At 40.3% G+C, this 20,146-nt stretch overlaps 1 protein-coding gene across 3 annotated transcripts in view; it reads right to left on the reverse strand.

Annotated features, from left to right (window-relative positions):
* The window catches only part of CCDC88C (coiled-coil domain containing 88C), a 95,716-nt gene extending 75,570 nt beyond the window's left edge, over positions 1-20,146 (reverse strand). For all 3 annotated transcript variants that reach the window (XM_014311858.2, XM_031066167.1, XM_031066166.1), the window contains exons 1-3: positions 20,132-20,146; positions 19,928-20,028; positions 12,583-12,691 (exon numbers count right to left, since the gene is read on the reverse strand). In XM_014311858.2, the coding sequence (XP_014167333.1) occupies positions 12,583-12,691; positions 19,928-19,974 (156 nt within the window). In that variant the 5' untranslated portion in view covers positions 19,975-20,028; positions 20,132-20,146. The remainder of the gene's footprint in view (positions 1-12,582; positions 12,692-19,927; positions 20,029-20,131) is intronic.

The raw sequence follows: 20,146 nt of genomic DNA on the forward strand, positions 1-20,146 counted from the left end.
CAACAGACAGAAAACCAGTCCTTCGAACATGGCATTTATGTGACAGAAGACTTGTGCTGCAAGGGCTCAGAATCTGGGAAGCTGTACCTTCAGTTTGTACAGATTCATGCTTTAAGGAAGTCAAAGTCACCATCAACACCAGCACATCTACCTGGCAATAAAGCCAAGATTTCAAAGTTCAAATCCAACAAATGGCATTGTATCTCAGATGTGACCCTTCTCCCAGGTAAATCTATCAATATCTAGAGTGCAGATATTCTGGGGTCTTTTTCTCTGACCACTGCTCCATTTCATTTATTTCATGTCCTTAATTATCTCACCTGAGTCACACAGCTGCACTTTAATACCACTTTTCCTCATTTTGTGAAACTACCTCTTTTCTTACAATTGGCCTGAAATCTTTCATGTGGGGCAAGTTAAACTTTCATCTGACAGCTAAGAAAGTAGGAAAGTTTTTTTAAAAAAAAACAGAACCCTAGTCCTAGTTGAACATGGAGTAAGACAACAATGCAAACAAAATTATTACACTGCATAAAAATAATTTAAAAATCCATCCTACGTACTCATACATTATTTTTGTTGCTGTGGAATCAAACAGATGTTTGAAATACTACACTTCCTTGTAACTCTCAGACTAACTTGACAGTACCAGAAAATTCCATTTCTGGAGAGAAAGGAGTTCCAGGTATGTATCTTCAGACCTGTACACTTGTCCCTTTCACAAGTTGTTGGTACCAGGTTGGGCAGGATCCATTCCTTATCTCAGCAAAGAAAGACAAAGGTTGTACAGATCCCAACAAAAGGACACTGTGGCAGCCAAACACTCCCCACCACAGGCACCAAAGAGGATAAACAGGGAACCAACTGCAAGGTCACAGCACATACCAGCAGCATGCATTTACTCTTTCTTAAGAAAAAAACCAACTACCCCAAAAAATACACACACAAATGCAATGAAGCCCACAGTTCAGAAAGCTAATCTTTGTTATAAATTTATGGGCAGGGAGGAGTGTGTGTGTGAGATTTTATTTTCGATATGGCTTTGTTTTGGGGATGAAAAACAACAACTGAATATTTCCCAGCCTTTGCTTATGCAGATATATCTTTCAGCACCTTTTTACCAGTTACACTCAAACTGCAACACTATATATTAAAAACAAACAGACAAACACCCCACACAGAACAAAAACAAAAACCCCACACACAGAACAGAAAACCCCCACAACTATAATGACTTAAATCTAGTGCTGACCTGGTAACCTCCTTTGGCACACTAGCCAGACAGCTGCTTTAAAATCCCAGATTCACTGATTCAAAATTATCACACATAGAAAAGCTTATTTAAAACAAATGTGCTGAAGGCCAATCTGCTTCTCACCTCCTTTGCATATTAAATATAGTTGGTGGAAGCCACTGAAGTATTTTACTTGAGTTACTGCTGAAGTTTTGAGCTGAGAATTATACGCTACCTATTACAGAAAAAGCAGCTGTTCAGGAACTTGTTTGTGTTTTAAGCACCATTCAGAGGCATTTAACCAACTAAAAATAAATCACTCTTCACCATTAACTTTCTTAACTTACAAAACACTTAGGGGAATTAAGATTAACGCACCCTGAAGGGACAGACTTATGAGTATCAGTAAGATCAAAGTGGCTTGTGGGTTTGGGTTGTTTTTTTTTTGTTGTTGAAGTTTTTAATGTATTTGGCATTTAAGATTATTCCTTTACAATCTCAAGAGTCATAACTAAGTAGATATAGAGTTATTGCTAATAAGTATATTTTCCACTTATTTAAAAGCCTATTGAAAAGAAGCTTTAAATGAGCTGTCCTTTACAAACGGGTGACAATACAAGCCTGACTGCAAAGTCTGTGTGCTAGAAGAGCACAGCAATTTACTGGGTTATAAAAACAACTGCTTTTTACTCTCTCATGCCAACTCAGCTCTCCCATCTCAGTCTCTCTTACAGCAGGTTTGGCAGAGCATTCAAAGCCTCCAAAATTAGGTGCCCTGCTAAGCTCAAGATTGGAAAGCAAGCCAGTGTATCTTTGGATACTCGAGCAGCTGCCATAAACACTGCAAAACCTCTAAGTGCTGATCAAGTGTGATACATACCTCGACACTGGTAAAAGCTGCAATATGCTGCAATATGTCAAGAAGAACCAAAACAAATCCTGATCTGGCAGACAGCTCTGGTCTCACAATATCCAAGGCTTTCAAAGCAAAACTGTTTGAAGGCCCTGCTATGCAAGATGCTCAGCACCTCTAGTCCATCAAGTCAGTGTCACTTAAAATCAGGTCCTTTGCCATACAAAGAAAGGACAATTGCAATTTAATTGAAATGCTTCAGGAAACAAAAGGCCAAACTGCAGCTGCATCTAAGGGAAGACAAATCTTTAAGCAACAGCAAATGATTTGAAATCTGAATCCTTCAATTGCACAGAATTTGGACCTAGCAATTCATAAAAAGAGAATGGGCTAAGTGAAAAAAGGGGGATGAAAATCACCTCTCCAATCAAGATTTTGGCTCAGGCTACAAAGGAAATGCATACTGGAAGAAATGTGAGACAGCTCTACCAAGTTTGAGAATTAGAGCACTCTGGTTTAGTTCCTTCTGCATGACTGGAAGCTGGGAGCTAGCTTAAGTGCCAGAGCACTGAAGTGTAAGCAAGGCTTCTAATAATGGCAGCTTTTGTGGTTCTCCACTACAGAATAATTCCTTCTGCATGTAAAACTGTAAAAATACATCCACATGCTGTTCAGATAAGCAATGCCACAAACTCTGAAAACAAAGAGAAAGCTTTCAGTACTGACACACAGCTTTTGAATATCCAGGAAAACACAGAATACACAGAATGGGGCTTTTCTGGTTTGGTTGTGGGGGGTTTCTTTCACTTTTCTAAATATCAACATTGAAGAACTGGCCTTAAGACACTTATTACCTTAAAGGGGCAGCTCCTTGTAGATGAACTGTTGTTTTGCTTTGAAGTAACTACACAGTCTTGAGAGACTCCAACTAACTCAAGCAGGTTACTAGTCAAACTAGAAGAGCTTTGACTGTAGAGGGTTTTTAGTGACTGCAGTTTTTGATGGATTTTTGTTCTTGTTGATTTTTGGTTGGTTGGTTTTGCTTGGGGTTCTTTATAATTTTTGATTTGTTTTTTAATGCTTGGTTGGTTTTGGTTTTTTTTTTAAGTGACATGTATTTTACTTTTAGAGTAACTGCTACTTGGGACTGATGCTGTTTCTTCAGTAACTTCATCTTGACAAATGACCATTTTAACAGACTTAGCAGCTCTGCCCATAGTATCAAAAAATTCTAAAAGAAATTCACCTCCTTCCAGTTTCTACCAGTAAATGCTCATGCCTTCCTTGGGACCCCAGTAATTTAGCTTTACTGTAACACAGCTGCTCCAAAATAAATCAGGCATTAAACTCAGCACCAACCTCCCCTCCCCTATAATACACACTGCACACCTAACAGGTCTTGCTGAGATAGAATTTTGATGCTCCACTCCCTTGCAAATACTGTTCCAGTGGATATATTACAATAGGAGCACCATTAAAAAAAACCAAAAAAAACCCAAAACCCAACAAACCAAGACACCCAAGAACCTAAGGTTCCAAAGGGAACTTATCCTTCTTTTGCTTCTTAAATATACAGCAAACAACTTAAGACATTTTAAGTCAGTTTGTTTATGTAAGGTAAATAAAGCAAGTTCTTTAGAGAAAGAGCATCACCTACTATAGTTTAAAAATATGAATAACCCAACTAAATAAATATCTTCCTGTCCTGTGAAAATGGATACAAATACAATACTTTTCCTTCCTACCAGCTCCCAAAGGAGCAGATGTCTATCACTGTTATTTTGATCACCTAACACGCACAAATGATGTCATTTTAAGTCTAAAAAACAAATTAGATAAACATCTAGAGACTTTTAATAATGCTAATTATGAAAGAGAACAGACAGTGGCAACTCCACAGGGGCCATTTCTGTCTGCTGAGCAGATTTTTATTTAGGCACTTTTACTGGCCATATGAGGACCCAGCAGAATTTAAACACTTAACTTCTCCTTCAACTCCATCTCTTAATCATAATGGAAAACAGAGAGGCACAAGTTCACACAGATTATATTCAAACAGCCCATCTGAACAGCTATTTCAAAAAGTCATTTTGCTTACCCAAAATACAATGTGCACACACTTTAATTTTCTGCTTTATTTGCTCCTTTGAGTTTGCTCATCTTATAAATCCTTCTCAAAAACCAACATGTGCAAATGGGAGATGCATGCATGAGGAAGCGACAGCGTTTCAATTTCTGTGCATTCATGAGCAGGTGCCTTTCTTAACTTGCATTGGTGTGAAGTCCATGCACCATGTAAAGTAGGAAATATACCCTTTCCTGTGAGCTATCTTTAGCAAAGAAATTAGCACACTAAAACTCCCTCCTGTCCCCAGGCCTGTGACTTTCTCTGGTCCAGCAACCTGCTCAGCAGGATAAATCCCATCATTCTTAGCCAGGATAGGTGTCTCCACAACTTTCACACCAATTTCTTGGCCCAAGAGCACTTACATTTGCCAAAATACTGGAGGTCAACATAAACTCAAGCAGATCTCTACAACACAAACCACAAAAGCTTTCAGAAATAAATAAAACTCTGCTTTAGATCCATGATCTCCCACACAGTTCTGAAACCCAATATTCCTCCAAAAGAACAGGGAAGCATTGCTTAAAAGACATCTCAAAGACCTGTCTGAGATGAAAATCAGCTGTGGAAGAATTGCTTACAGGTCTAATAAGCCACTAAAAAGAGCAGTGTACAGAAAGGTGGAAGTTCATTCCAGAGCTTTGCATCAACAGCTGAACTAGGATGCTGTTGAGTGGAAAGCCAAGGCCAGCTGAGTTACAGGCACAGAGACACCTTTGCTTCCTCCACAGATCACTGCCTGGAACAAGCCTGGACACCAAACCTTAATCTGGAGTCAGAGTTGCATGAAATCAAGGCTGTGGACTTGTGAACCCTGTGTATCACAATACAGAATGTGACAATAACCTCAATGAAAGTGACACTGGATTAAATAACACTTTTACAGGCAGAACATGCCAATAAAATTAGAATATAAATCACTTTCCTTTACTACCTGACATTAAAAAGGAGAAGTTATTTGCTTTGGGAACTGGTATGCAATTAGGGGACTGTTTGGCAATCATACTTTATACATTTGTGGAATTTATCTTCTCTCTTTAAAGACTTTTTAATGAAAAGTACTAAATGACATGGACCTCATTACAGAAACAGAGGCAATAAAGTAATCTTTAGCTTTTATTTCAGCAAAAAAATAACCTCAAGGCTATTTTCAGCTGTAAGTAGCACACAGGCTGTTTTCTAACTTACCCAAAATTGGTAGGCTCTACGAAACTTAATTCACCCCTTAGCAAAATTTCAGCTAACAAAAATAGAACACTTGCCCAAAGTTGAGGCAGCAGGAGTGAATATGGCTGTCTGAACAGCAACTTACATCTCAAACCTAATATCCAAAAATACATAAGTGGTAGAGGACTGAAATACTCTGTGGCTTTAGCATTGGTATAACAGCAACAGTCAAGGAGATTAACATCAGGCCTGGGCTTTGGCTAAGGAAAGTCACACACACTCTCACATAACTCTTTTTAAGCCATAAAAAGGACATTGTGGGTGCGTCCTGCAGTTCAGACATCCCAAGAATTGCTCTCAATTAACATGTCAGAGGTTAAGTAAATGCTGCTGTGTGGGAACCAAATAGCTATTCCATACTGTAAAATTTTACAGGTCTCCTCCATCTGCCACTGTATGTTAGGAAACTGCTCCTCTCTTAGCTGAGTTTCTTCATTTGCCTGCACAATACATTCACACCCCTCTAGCCTATTAGGCAAAACAAAGACACGACTGCAGACATATGTCAGGTTATTCTGCCCTTTCCCCTATTCTAGCTCCAGGAGAAAAGCAGTTTAAAAGTCAAACCATTCTCTTCCATCTGTTTGAGGTCACAGTTTGATTCTGCATTAAAATGCACATAGAGCCTCAAGGGAAAAAAAACAGGTCTCTAAAATCAGTCCTCCCTTGAACTTCCAGATAGAACTCAATCTATTAGCCAAAATGCATCCTGGAATTAAAGCCAGTAATCTCAATCAGGTGTCCAACAGCATGCTACTAAGTCACTTGGAATGGTACCTCTCACCAGCCTGGGAACACTTTTAAAATTGACCTCTGCAGAAACTTACTTCAGCTCTGAAGCAGAAATGTTTGTTTAGCTCTTCTGGAAATGATCAAGACCATTTTCACAAACAAAGTATCAGACAGTCCGGCTGCTAGTGATGAGTCACTTGCCTGTCTCTTTTCCACTGAAATACCCGATAACAGGACCTATGCAAAATGATCATGATTTTTGTGATTCTTGTGTTTGTCCCACTGCAGCAGAGTGGCACCCATTTTCAGCTGAAGAACTAAAAGGCTAACATCACTGGTTCAGCATTTCCCAAATGGCAGCACCAAGGTCAGTCACTCCCTTGCCCTGCACACAGCACTACAGTAAGTGAATGTCTTCACAATTCACTGTGGACAGTACCAGTCATATATGCAACTTTCATGTCTCATGATCATGCTCCAGCAGAAGAAAAAGCCTAACTCAAAATATTTTTGTCACTGCAAAACCAAGAAAGCTTCATTAAGCTAAGTACTGCATAAATACATGTAGACAGTCTGTGCCTGTAGCAAATTTAAACTAACTAGAAGTCAAATGAAGAACAGAAGCACAAGCAAACACACAGCTTATAAGGTTCTACTCCAGGTTATGCCAGTGGCAGAACCTCAAGTCCTGAAAGGCCCACTGCCTCACTGAAACACAGACCATCCCTACAACAGTACCTTGCAAATAATTTTTTTTGTCACAGGAGTTGGTTTATTTGTTGTAGACTGGTGAAAAACAGAGGCTTCATGGCTGCTCCCTGTTGTTGCTTTGTGCAGCTGTAACTTCAGGCCACAAGAACATGCACACTACCTCTGGTAGGTGCAACAGCACAACTGCCAAGGCAGAAAATTTTGGAGACTCCGTGAACACAGCCCACTCAGTTGTACAGAAAAGGGAGAGAACTGCACTTAGGAGTCCATGACATCAGCAAAGTATTTGAATTAAAAAGTTTCTGTTGAAGCTTTGGATACCTTTGTATGGATATCTTTGTTCATGAGAAAGTTGACACTCAGTTAATAATTCTGGAATTTAAAGCTTGAGACGAAGAAAAGTTGGCCCTAAGCCAAAACAGTTCCCTAGGGAACAGGAGTCAAAGGAAAGCAGTCACTCAGGCACAGTATAGCTTAACTCATCAAACTGACAAAGCTAGCAAAAAGAAATTCAGTTTTACCTCATCTCAGCAGACCACTGCAGGTACAAACTTCCCCTAAGAACAGAAAAACACTTTTCTGGCTTCAGGGTGTGTGCATTTATGTGCATTTCTAGCGTTTTGCTGTTTACTTTGCTAAGGACTAGATCACTACCCCACTAGAAGTAGCCTGCCTAGTGGGGAAAGATTCCAGCTCAGAAAAGAGGACACTGCTACTTCCAGAACTATATTTACACTTAAGTACAGTTGCCAGTCCCTAAGCTGTGCCCAAATCTGGAGCTCCAAGTTGGAATTTCTCTTTGCAGTTAAGGGCTCTAAACCTGACTCAGTGCTTCAACTACAGAAGTGGGAGTTGTTTACTGACCTGGAAGCTACTGGTATTGCAAGACCTTCACTGATCCACAGGGAAAAACTGCATTTGCCCCAGCCTGAAAACAAATTCCTATCTATTCCAAAGGTTAGAAACAGCCTCAGCAACCCCTGGACAGCTAACATCCTTTAACACACCTGATAAAAACTCTGCTGTTTGCACTTGTTTTACGCAAGTACAGAGCAGTGAAGCAAAAGGAGGACACATGTCTGAAGAAATTTGCCTTAGAAGCAAGGCATCCTTGCCCTCCATGATCTCTGGGCCCAGCTAAGTGATTCAGGTGGGGACAGTAGGATTTGTGATACTATAGTCTCCAAAAATTCAGTGAACTGCTTCCCTTTACCCATCCCCCTCGCTTTAATGAGAACACTAAGGGTTTTTATGAGTTTCTTACTGAAGTTGCACATGCCACACAGTCACAACTCTTACCAGAATTGTGCCTCAGTACAACTTATTTCTTAAGCAAGAGATATTTCCAACCTTTTAGAAACACAAGGTAATCTGCTAGGTATTTAGCAGCCACAACTGCAGGGAATAGAGGCAACAAAAATGCAGCCATGACCACACTGTAGCATTTCTTCCAACAGCATTCTCATCCACATACTCTAGATGTGACCATAATACCCATCCAGGCACAGCCAAGGGATGATCACATTCTTTTCTTTGTCAGCTTCAAGTTTTTCATGTAAATGCAAGGAATTTTTGCTTGAGAGTGCATTATATACTGTTGGAGTGATTACTGACATTTTTGAAGGTTAGGAAACTAGCTGTTTTGAAAACAGACCCTTTCATAAAACTTTTTTATTTACTGATACCAAAGTGATATTTTGTTCCTTAGAAAAAACACAAACCCAAAGACTGACACATGAGGAAGCTCAATAAAGCCAGTTCAAGCTTCCCCTGCCAGCCTGCCTTAGGCTTCTTCCAAAACTCTACAGGTATGAGCATATTATCCAAGCATTGCAGATATCAGGTGCTGCTCTCACATGGAATCTTCAAGTAGCAGCACCTACCTATTTAAATATTCTCTACAACACAGCAAAGGGAGAAGCTAACAACCTTCATATTTTCTAGCATTCTTCCATCTTCTTTCAGTTTAAAGACAGACAAGCATTAGAATTTAGAGGAAAAAGAGTCACATAAACTTCACACTATGAGCAAACTTTCTGCTGTGTTCAGCCTTTTCCAAGATATGGCACCAATTCCAGAAGTTTTATGATCAGCCGTTTCTCTAGTGAACCAGTAGTGTAACTGTTATTAAATGCAATTAATGACATTATCTTGAACACTCATAAAATCCCACAGCAAAATGAGTCATATGCTTTGTTTCAAAAGAGGGGCCCTCTCAAGTCAATAAAACCTGCAAAGGTACAACTGTTGAGAAAGTTGGAAATGCAAAGATGTTGCATGATACCACTGATAACATGTATTACATAGCCAACAAATAAATTTTAAAAATCACCAAAGCCAGCAACAACCAGTGTTGTTCTCCATTTTAAGAGTCCTGACACTTTTTCTTAGTAGCCACCAGCAATAAAGTCTCATGCAGTTGAAAGCTGCAAGATGGCACCTTTTCAGAAAATTGCAAATGAACAAATTCAGTCAGCAAACTTCTAAAATTAAGAGGTTATTCAAACAGGAAAAAGGCCTCTTCATTGCACTAACCCCTCCCAAGTTGTGTCTGATGAAGCACATATAGGGGCTGATCTTTAAAGCTTAAATTAAACCCAAATTCCACCAATAACCTGGCTTGCTCATACATATCTCCAGCAGAAACACTCATCTTATGAGATCAGGAAAGTGCCAACACTGTAATATTTGAAACTGTGCTTCTGGGACTGACCTGTCCTTGTTTTCTGAAGTAGCATTATCTGTATTAATGAGAATTTTGCTTTAATGAAGAGATCAGCGATACAGCTATACAGAGAAATCTGATATTAGACATAGACAGTCTAGACAATTACATGATCTGAAATGTCAACTACCTTCTGAATACCAGCATTAATTTTAGTAGGCACTTATGTCACCCTCCTCAGATACTGTTTACAGTACCATGAACTTATCTCACACTCTTGGTTGCTCCTGCCCAGTAGAGAGAAGGGCAAGTATTCTTTTATACCTACCAATGTCCTTCAAAAATGAGGAGGAAAATGCCACTTCATTCTAGATGATCTGGTCTTCCAAATTCAGCAATTATGCCATAAACTTGACTTTGGTCCATTAAGTGAAGATGAATGTAAAATGTCAAGGCCAATATCATGTTTTTAGAAGCTTTTGTTTCTCTTGAGCAAGCAGAAAATTTGTGTTCCTATTGTTTGTCAGGAACTTCTCCTTCACAGTCTGCAAACATGTTTTTGGTCAGTAAGACACTACCCCCACTTTAACTCAGGCTAATGTAGTTATACTGCTTCATGAAACAGTGCCCATAACATCAGCCTATTTTAAAAATCTCTACAACTCAGGAGAGAAGTAGCATAACATTTAATAATTAAGAATATTTAATATCCCAAAGCACCTATGTGGCTGCATGTTTAAAAAAACCCTAGTAAAACTTACTTAAATCATATACTAAACAACAAGAAAACCTCCAAACATCTAACAGAGACATGAGTACAGATGCAACATTATACTCCACATCAATCTCACAGAGGTCAATTACAGCATAGATGGCCTCAGCTACCCCCAGACGATGGAGAGCTGAAGGCTGCACAGACCACATGAAAGGGAATCTCAGATTAGCATCAAGACCTTGGACTTGCCCTGAAGATATGATTGTGTCAAGGAAAAATAAGTTTCTTATATAATCTTATTGCCACAAAAAAGTTATTTTATTTTAAAGTTTGTTGGAATTACATTTTTGGACCAAATACAAAGACTGATGAGCTCTCTCTCACTGCTTTGTTTACATACTGTATATATAGTCCTCAGGCAGCAAGATTCACAGTATTTAATTTCTGGACTACAATAGGAACATCACTGTTAGAGCTGCTACTGCAGCCCTCAGCTACTGTTTCCCATTGAAAATTCTGTGTCTCAACCTATTTTACTTGTTACTAGCTTTATTGGATTAGCTCAACAGCTAGGTCAACAAGCAACATAACACATGACAATCACTTCTCTTTTTTCCTGACTCTGATCTTGCTCCAGGTACTTTTAAAAGAGGTCAGAGTATCAGGTTCAAGAAAAAACAAAAAAAAACCAAAAACAAGCAAACAAAAAAAAACCCAAAAAAAAAAAAAAGAGAGAGAGATAAAAGGAAAAAAAAATCTCATGAATGAAAGCTTCAACACCTGAAGGACCAGACTCTCAGACAGCAAATCTTGTCGGGGGCAAGGAGAAAGAAGGTTAGGACTAGTCTCTCTTGTAGACTCCATATACAGTTAAACTATTTACTGAATTGCAGAAACAAACAGCAACAAGGCAAAACAAAAAACCAACCCACTAAATCCAAAACTTCAGCCTCTAGTTATGACCAAATGGAATGTCCCCTTACAAATCACAAGTCTCAGGAATGACATCACATTGCATCAGCATCTCTGGATCTCAGCAAGAGACACAGACCAGTCATCTTCAGAAATAGATTATATCCTCCCCTACATCATCTCAAACCTGAGTTACTGTGTTTTTCTAGCAGGCTGCTGGAACTTGCACAGATGAGTCACACAGCCCATCTGACTTTGTCATTTTTCGCATGTGCCTCTCTTTCAGACTTCCCTAAGCAAGCCCAGGAGCAGAGTTGCGGCAATCACTGGGAAGAGCAGTAGGCAAACTTTGGAAGAGAATGACAGGAAAAGGCACTACTCTACATATCTTCTGTATTTTGAAGACAAAACCAATACACAGTCTCTTCTATATGTACAGAAAAGATGAAGTGTCCAGGATAAACACACTGGCATCAGCTCCTACAGTTTAGCTGGCTTGTTCATTGTATGATTGAGACACACAGGAGCATTTTAACAATCCTAAGTGATTTCAGCCTGGTTTATATACTGCACAGCGTTCAAATCTGGCAAAAGACAAGTAGAAGGAAACAGCAGAACAGTTACCTCCTCACTAAGAAGTCCAAATACACACAACAGTGAGCATACAGAAATTCTATTTAGAGTAACTAAGTTCATGCTATGACTCTCCAGCAGCAGCCAACATGCCCATAACTCTGCAAAAGTGCTCAGCTGTCACCAGCCTGGTTTTAGGGGAGCACTGTTACAGTAGAGGAACACTGACAGCTCAAGAATGACACCCAGCAAGTGCAGTGTGAGACTCTGCAGTCATTCCTGCACTTGGCTCTCTTAGAGGAGCTCTGAACAAACAACTGCTTGAACACCAAAGTACAGTGTAAGAAGTCTACCTTCAAGCTAAGCAAAGACATTATTTTTCCTATCAAGATTTATAGTCTAGTGTTAAAAACATTTCTTCATCAATATTCTATTTTCTAGCAGCCCTTTAAGAAATGGTTTCCTGTTTTAAAAAAGTCTTATACCTAGAAACACTACTTCCATTTCAGCAAACCATTTCACATACACAACACTACCACAAAACAGCCCTTTTAGTACATACATCTCCAAATGCTGACAGTCTTTGAGGACAACAACTTCTTCAAAAAAAAAAAAAAAAAAGAGGAAGGCAAGGAAGCAGCCTCTGGCCATAAGGAATAGATGAAGATAACCATATTGTTATTCTCAGAAGAAAAAGCACGGCTGAAAGTACTTGTAACACAAACACAATTTCCTCTCCATTTCCTGTAGCAAGCTTCTTTGAGCCCCCAGCCCCTACACAAGCTACAACAGTACAGCAGTCACCACAGATTAATGAACAGAGCACAAATCTCACCTGATAGTAAGTCTTAATGTTTCTGATCAAGATGGTCAGGTTTTGAACCCGAAGATAGGTATCATTATTTACATGCTTGTTGACACGTTGGTTGGTTGGTCGAGGATCTCTAATAAAAAGGAAGAAAATAAAATATGACTAATTAAACTGGTGTTAAGACTTAACACCTCAATAGCATATTTAAGTTTATGAATTAAATACACTGAATTATACAGGGTATATAAGCATTAATTAATGATAGAACAAGCTCATTATCTCTGCACCTATGTGGAAGTTGGAAATATTTCCTGCGTGTCACAAAGTACCCTACTGCAACCCACACAGTACTTCAGGCCAGCTTCCCTTCTTACCCAAATTTCCCTGAAAAAGAGCATATCTAGTTTGTGCAAGCTAGATCAAAGCAGTCTCTGATAAGATGGGGCTTTCCTTATCCAAATAAAGGTAAGTCTAGGAAATACTATCATGCATTCCCTGGCTTTGGAGTTTTATGACAAGAAAAGGGTATTAATACTTCATTGGTGATCACTGTAAAAACTTTAAAGACCAGATGTATCCTAAATCGAAGGGGAAAAAAAAACTGCACTTATTACCCCCATACCATCTTGCCAGATCTCTAATATACATGCTATGTTTTTTGTTTGATTTTAAAAACAAATCAAAATTGTACCTGAAGCACTTTTATTTCTAAAATAAAAAATAAGACAAAAAAAGATGCAAGCTATTTCATACAAATGTACACCTTCTGATCATCTCCATACACTCACTCTATGATTTTGGAAAAAAAAGAAATCCAAAAATCTTTATCTGCCAATAGCACAGATCAAAGATTTGTGTTTGTCCTCTAATAATGACTCTTATCAGCAGACTCCCACGCAATCCAAACACCTGCCTCCCAGAGCTCTGCTCTGGCTGTTAATTAAGCCATTCACAGCTCTTCCAGGGCCAGCTATTGAACTCAGGCGTTGACAAGGAAATAAAAGAGGAACTGATCCAGTGTTTATTTTTAAAATGTATCTGCCAACGTTTACATAAGTATGTCAAAGAGTTTACATAAATATGTTTACTTTTTTAAAATGCACAACCAGTCCAGACCACCTCTTGAGTGAAAGCAGTGCTATGTGAATAAATATGAAAAAATACATAGATATTCCAGAGATGGGAGAAAATTGCCTTGACAGCAGGTGACATCTGACATGGTATTTATGTACATGCATTTAAGCACATGTCCAATACTGGCATAAACTAGCAAGACACTACACAGCCTTTCCAGCAGCAAAGGACTTTGTATACACATTTATACTAAAATAAATTATGAAAGAAAGAACAAAAAGAGGCAATTGCAACAAGCTTTTAAAGTAAAATCTGTAGTAAGTGTTCCAGGTTACTGCTGCTCAGATACAGGAGCAGAAGCCATACTGGTAACAGTCTGACAGGATGCGTCCTCGTTGAGGGAGAAGAATAAATGCCACCTGGGCCTGAGCTCAGACAGCACCCTGCCCTCAGGACACTCCGAGCAGACACTGTACCTCAGAGGAAGCTGGACACAGCTTTTTTAGGCAAGGCCATGACAACAAAGTGGGAAGCTAAAAGGGAAGAAGCATTCAGTAAAGAGAAGCTGGCCAAACAGAAGGGTCAGGCTACAGTTTTCATTTTCATGTGAAGGCTCATGCAGGCAGCACAGTGCCACTCCCCTGGTCACCGTCTGGCAGTGTTCCCAGGTTTGTGGCCAGGAATTGACATCTTTGACTGGCTAGCAATCACTACTCCACAATCATTCCCAGAACTGCACAAAATGGGTCAAAAATCCACAAAACAGAGGGCACCAGCCACAGGAAAGCAGAAGCTATTTCTTCAACAGCTGCAGCAGTGGAACTGCAGGACTTGGATGACATTTTCAAAGGCACATAAGACACAGAACAACTACTTCCTAGACAAGACCTGCTCATTCTTGCACAGTGGAGACTGTGTTACAAGAACATAAGCAGCAGCAGGACCTGGTCCTCAGGAGCAATTCCAGAGCTTTTATCCTATCATCTTCGTTAAGGGTAATTGATTGCTCCAAGAGCCCTTAATGCCACTGACCTCAGGGTCCTCTTAACCTCCAGCCAAGCTGCAGCACAGCACAGCTCTGGCACTCCTGCCACTTCTCCATCACAAAAAGCTTTTCTGAAAACAGAATGTAGCTCAAAAACATGTTTTCCGAACACGTTGTGTAACCAGCTTCACAAAGCACCCCAGCTTACTTCAGAGAGGACCCTCTGAAAAAGATGTGGAAATCCAGCACAGCCTACACTTCAAACTGCCACAGAGCTTACTGTCCTCACAGGAAAATGGAACAATGCATCCTCAACAAGCAAGATCCCGTTTCTTCTTTGTGCTTAAAGACAAGCCTACCCTAAAGAAGACAGGGCTGTTGGTACTACACTTCGAACATTACAGACCTTGCCTGTATGGTGAAATTTGTTCATCAAGAATTTTAAAGAAAGAAACTCTAAGGATCACACTGAAAATTAAAGAGAGGGGTTTTTTTTTGGTTTTTGTGGTTGGTTTTTTTTTGGCAATACTAATCAGGTAACCCAAACAAATTCATGTCTGGATTTATCTGAAAAAATCCCCGAACACCACCTCAGATGCCTTTTCAGTCCTTTGATGTTTGGCCTTTCCCTTACACACAAATATAATGAAAACTACATTTCTTCTTTTTTTTTTTTAAACCACCTACTTCTCAAGATCAAAAAAGTTAACTAAATAAGACTGAGACAGCATGGCTGAGGTGTGACTTAGGGAAGTACTCCACAAACCAGTAAAAACCCATCCAAGCCAAATAAACAGAAAAAAAGTCTCAAACCTCACTATAATACCTGAACATTTTAAAGAAGTCGTCTGGTTTGTACATGCTCAAGTCTTCTAGGAACAGAGAGGAAAGGAAGGGTCAGGAGACACAGATCAAGTGACAAGTGCAGCAGGTGTGGGGCCACCAACACAAGTGCACAATGATGCAGTCCGTTAAGTCATAAAAGTAACCATAAAAGAAAAAATTAAATTTTAAAATCCAAAATGACAATCCAATTCTTACAATTTCTGACAAGCCATTTTGATGAGAAAGGGGAAAGCCCTCAAGCCAGGCCCAAGGGTTATGAGATGCCAGAAGGAACTGACTGGCCCAGCATCCTGTGGCACTTCGCTCTGCAGGCAAGGCACTAACCAAAAATGCCCCACATTGGGGCTAGTCTAACTCCTTCCTCTATCAAATGAGATGATGCTACTAAGGCTGGCAGATTCCTAAATTGCCTAGAAAATGGAGGAAGAATGCACCTCTACATAGCATTCCAAAATTTTAATTAAGCAGATGCACATCTCTAACACATGGGGTATTTGTGCCATTTGCTACAAACCACGAGGAGCGGGCACTCACAGTGTGGCAGTTCCTGTCACATGGTCTAAATTAAAGACAAGAGATCAACGGTACCACAAACCATGACAGCAGTTGAAATGGAGAAACCTATTATTGTGCATTGTTATAACAGGATTTTAACACAAATAGCATTACCAGCAGTATTCCTAACACACATTCCTGTTTGCTAAATGTTTTGACAGGAGAGCAGTCTATTTTCAATTAGAATAATTAGAACAAGCCAAAGTGAAAACACTTATGTGCCTGCATAAACCTCCACGAAATTTCTTACAGGAAGTTTTATTTGGGAAGTTAAGTGAGGCAAATATTTGCTTATGCTTGTAGATATTATGCCACAGCTGCAACTCTAACACTGAAGGCAGTCATTGCAGTAGCACCACGTGCTAATTCTATCTATACCAGGAAGTGACACACAGCCATCTGAAAAAAGTTCTTTAAAGTATGTCTGCAGAGAATATCATTAACCTGGTACACATAAATCCATCAGCAGCACAAGCTTAAACATGGCATTTCCACTTTGAAGATTAACATTTTTGTATGCAGAGCATTCAGCCAGTACTGCAAGTCTGCAAAAATCAACATTGTCCTTCATGCACAATCAGGTTGGGATATACACTTGAGCAGGACACAGGCAAAGGAAACCATTCATTTACAACAGAATTATTTGAAAAATCATTTATCTTGTTTTAAAATCTAATCAATTTGGGGAAACCAAACACTGCTGTCTGACTCTTGCTACTAAATTTATTAATTTAACAGCCAGGTACCCCTACTGGGAATCAAACAACACTCAGCTTTCCTAGAAACAGTCTTGCTTGTTTTAGAGATCACTAGTAAGCAAAGGGATCACCAGCCAAGCCCAACAGCTGGTGTCCTACTGACTACAGGCTGCCAAAGCCCAGGCCAGGTTCCCCCACCCTCTGCCCTTGTGCCATGGCTACATTTGGCAAGCCTGAGCAGACCACATTTTATTCTGGGCTGGCATTCCCAGGGGCAGTTCATTTCTGAAGAGGATGAAGTTAGGGCACAGCCCTATTTTTACCTCCTGTCACAAAGCCAGCAGGGACCTGGCAGGCTGGAAAAGCAGCAGATAGCTGTCACATATCTCTCTGGTGACACAGCTGCCTTGCTGAGACAAACCCAGCACCTAAAAACGTTGACCCTGCAACGCAAAGCGGCTGGGATCTTCTCCACCCAAAGCTGCCAGACAGCGTTTTGGAAAAACCTGAAGTATTACAGCAGAAATTAGGGGCTGACTGAACTCCTACAGCCCCCCCACGACTCAAGCAGCTAAAGCCTTACTTTCACTCAGCAGTCTCCACTCAACAGGTGTATCTGGATTTCTTCACAGATCCACCTGTCTTTATTGTCTCCTAAATTAAAATCTGCTTTGCTGCAGGGCAGAAATGTTGTATTTTTAGTAATGAATTTCCCAAGAATCTGGCTTTCAAAATCTTCACTGAAAGAAACAGCTTGACTTGCAGCAAAGCACTGCTTCACACCTGGTGTTTAGATGCAAGCTCACAAGTCCCTGTTATTTCTGTTCCCACAATCAGGCAAGCAGGACAAAAAAATTCAAAGTGAAACAACACACAAGTGATGAGGCAGCTGCCCACATGAGGAGCCCAGCTCTTTCACCCTGCCTCCCCCTACTCTCTACATGTGTGTGCATGCCTGCATCTGTGCTTTCAAGCAATCAACACTATCGTGGCATGGCAAATCCAATTCCAGATTTATCAAAGGCCCTCATTAAAAGGCTTTTAGCAGGAAGAAATCTCCAGCCAAGCACTGAAAGCCATCTTCAAGAGCCAGGACTTGAAAAAACTGATGAGCAAGAATTTTTAAGTTTGTTTTTTTTTAATATATATATTCTGAAAGCTTTGTGGGGCAGAAACATGCCTTGCAAGACTTGCCTGACTTACATGTAAGCAGTAATTGCATTGCAATTTCAAAAGTTAAAATCAAGGAAAAGTAAAGGTCAGTCAGCACCTTTCCTGAGCACTTTGCTAGGTCAGGATACACTGACCTAAATAAAACTGCCATCCTTCCTATATTAAACAATCTTGGGCTCTCAGTACAAAGCTTTTGGTTTCAAGCTCTTTAGTCACCATTAGAAGCACTGCTAAAGCTGCCTAAGAGACTCCAACACTTCACTTTCTGAGACACCACTGCCAGAGATGTTTGTTGGAGAAACACACAAAGAAAGAAGCTTAAAACTCATAAACATGCCAGGGCACCTCTCACAATCACAGGAGATCAGACAAAATGCCAACTAGTGTCACTGCACTCAGCCAGCCTGTATGCTTCTCTTCCTTATTTCCATGAGATCTTAGAATTGTCTCGTTGTCCCCAGACCATTGTTCAGTTGCTCCCTCGAGTTTAACAAACAAGAATTTACCAACTCTTAACTCCTTAGACATAGTTCAATGGCCAATTACAAATATTTCAGTTTGCACACAACACCTAGTAAAACTCTAACAATGCCACAGTCATTCAAAAGCCACATCACTTCATAAATTCATGATTAACTACGACTTGGTTAATTTTTCTTGTTTTGAAATAAGATGACTATTGCACATTTAATTATATAAACTTATTAGATAACAGTGCTGTTTAGTTAAACATGCAGCCAACTCAGCTGCTGTTCTTTGATAGTTAGGTTGGTCATCTCTGTGCCAAACACAGTAGTCAGGAATCAAAATTTAACTTCTCACATCTTGGAAAGCTACAAGCCTGGACCTAAACGTTCACACTTGAGGCTCTAATTTGCAGAAAATAATCTTTTCAAAGTGTAATTATTCCTTTAAAAATTCTGGAAATTATGCCTTCTCTTTACAAGAGGTTTCTATCCCTGCTAGTTTACACCACTAGTTTGTTATCTCCGCGTGCTGGCTGATCTGGGCTCTGTTCTGAATTATGGATTTTCACCAGCTTCACTGTTTAAGCTTCAGTTCACAATTTTCACTCCCGGTAACATCAAATCAAAAGAAAATTTTATTACCTTCTCACGTGGAGCAGCCAGGTACCAGAAGATAACAAAATTTCACAATCTGAGTGGGTGAGGCATTGATTGTCAGATTCAATGTTATTTCTCAAGATTGTAAAGGATTCTAACATGAATTCTTCATTTAAATGCGTGGACTAGCACTGCAAACCACTGGCGGAGCGTCAATTGATTTCAGTCACTGAAGAGAGCACACTGCCAAAACTGAGTGACTTCCAAACTCTCTTCCCCTGAAAGCCAGACACTTGTCCCTACAAACTCTCTCTCAGATGTATTTCAGAATATTTAAAATAAAATACAGAGAAAAGAGAAAACAGTCAGGCTCTGCACACAGCACAGTAGATCAGCAACAGGAAAGGATGTGGTTAAAAACATAGCACAAGTCCTAACAACAATTCAATTCGGTGTTAGGGTATTTTCAGCACTCCATCTTTTAACCAATTTCTAAGTTCCTTCAACACATGGCCTTACAGTGCCGCCGGAAAGAGGTAACACTAAATGGTTTTTCCAAACTATGTATTTAGTATCGAGGTTTACACAAGAGCAGACAAAGTTCAGATGAAACCCTCCCAGTCAAGCTTTATTTGATACTGTACTTTCATTTCCTTCTTTTTACTGCCACACACCTTCCACTGTAACACTGACTAAGATAACTGGGAGAAAGAAAAAGGAAAAGAATACGAAAACCACACGGACACCATGCAAAAAAAAAATAGAAAAACAAGTTAAAGAACTGGACCTGGATTAGTTCGGAGCTTTTTTCCCCTCCCACTGTTTTCTGTTAATTTCAAAGAGCAGCCACAATGAAAAGCGCTCCGGCCCCAGGCCGCCCCCGCGCCTGAGGAAAGCTCCGGGCCGGAGCCCGGCACCCGCGGGAGGGCCAGGGCGCTGCCCCCTCACGTCTGCTGCCCCCCGACCCCACTCACATCTGTAACATGATCTTGTTCAGGACCACGCCATCCACCAGGTCCATGTAGACGCCGAGATTGTCCTGGTCCTCGCTCCCCAGGTCCCCGAAGGTTTTCACCTGCCGGAGGAAGGACAGCAGGGTTGGGGGATGGCGGCCGGACCCAGCCACCCCCGGCAGGACAGCGCTGCCCCCTCCCTCCCCGCAGCCCCGCTCTGCTCACCCATGTCACCAAGGG

Source organism: Geospiza fortis, unplaced genomic scaffold (assembly GCF_000277835.1).
Source record: "Geospiza fortis unplaced genomic scaffold, GeoFor_1.0 scaffold23, whole genome shotgun sequence".
Lineage (NCBI taxonomy): Eukaryota > Metazoa > Chordata > Aves > Passeriformes > Thraupidae > Geospiza > Geospiza fortis.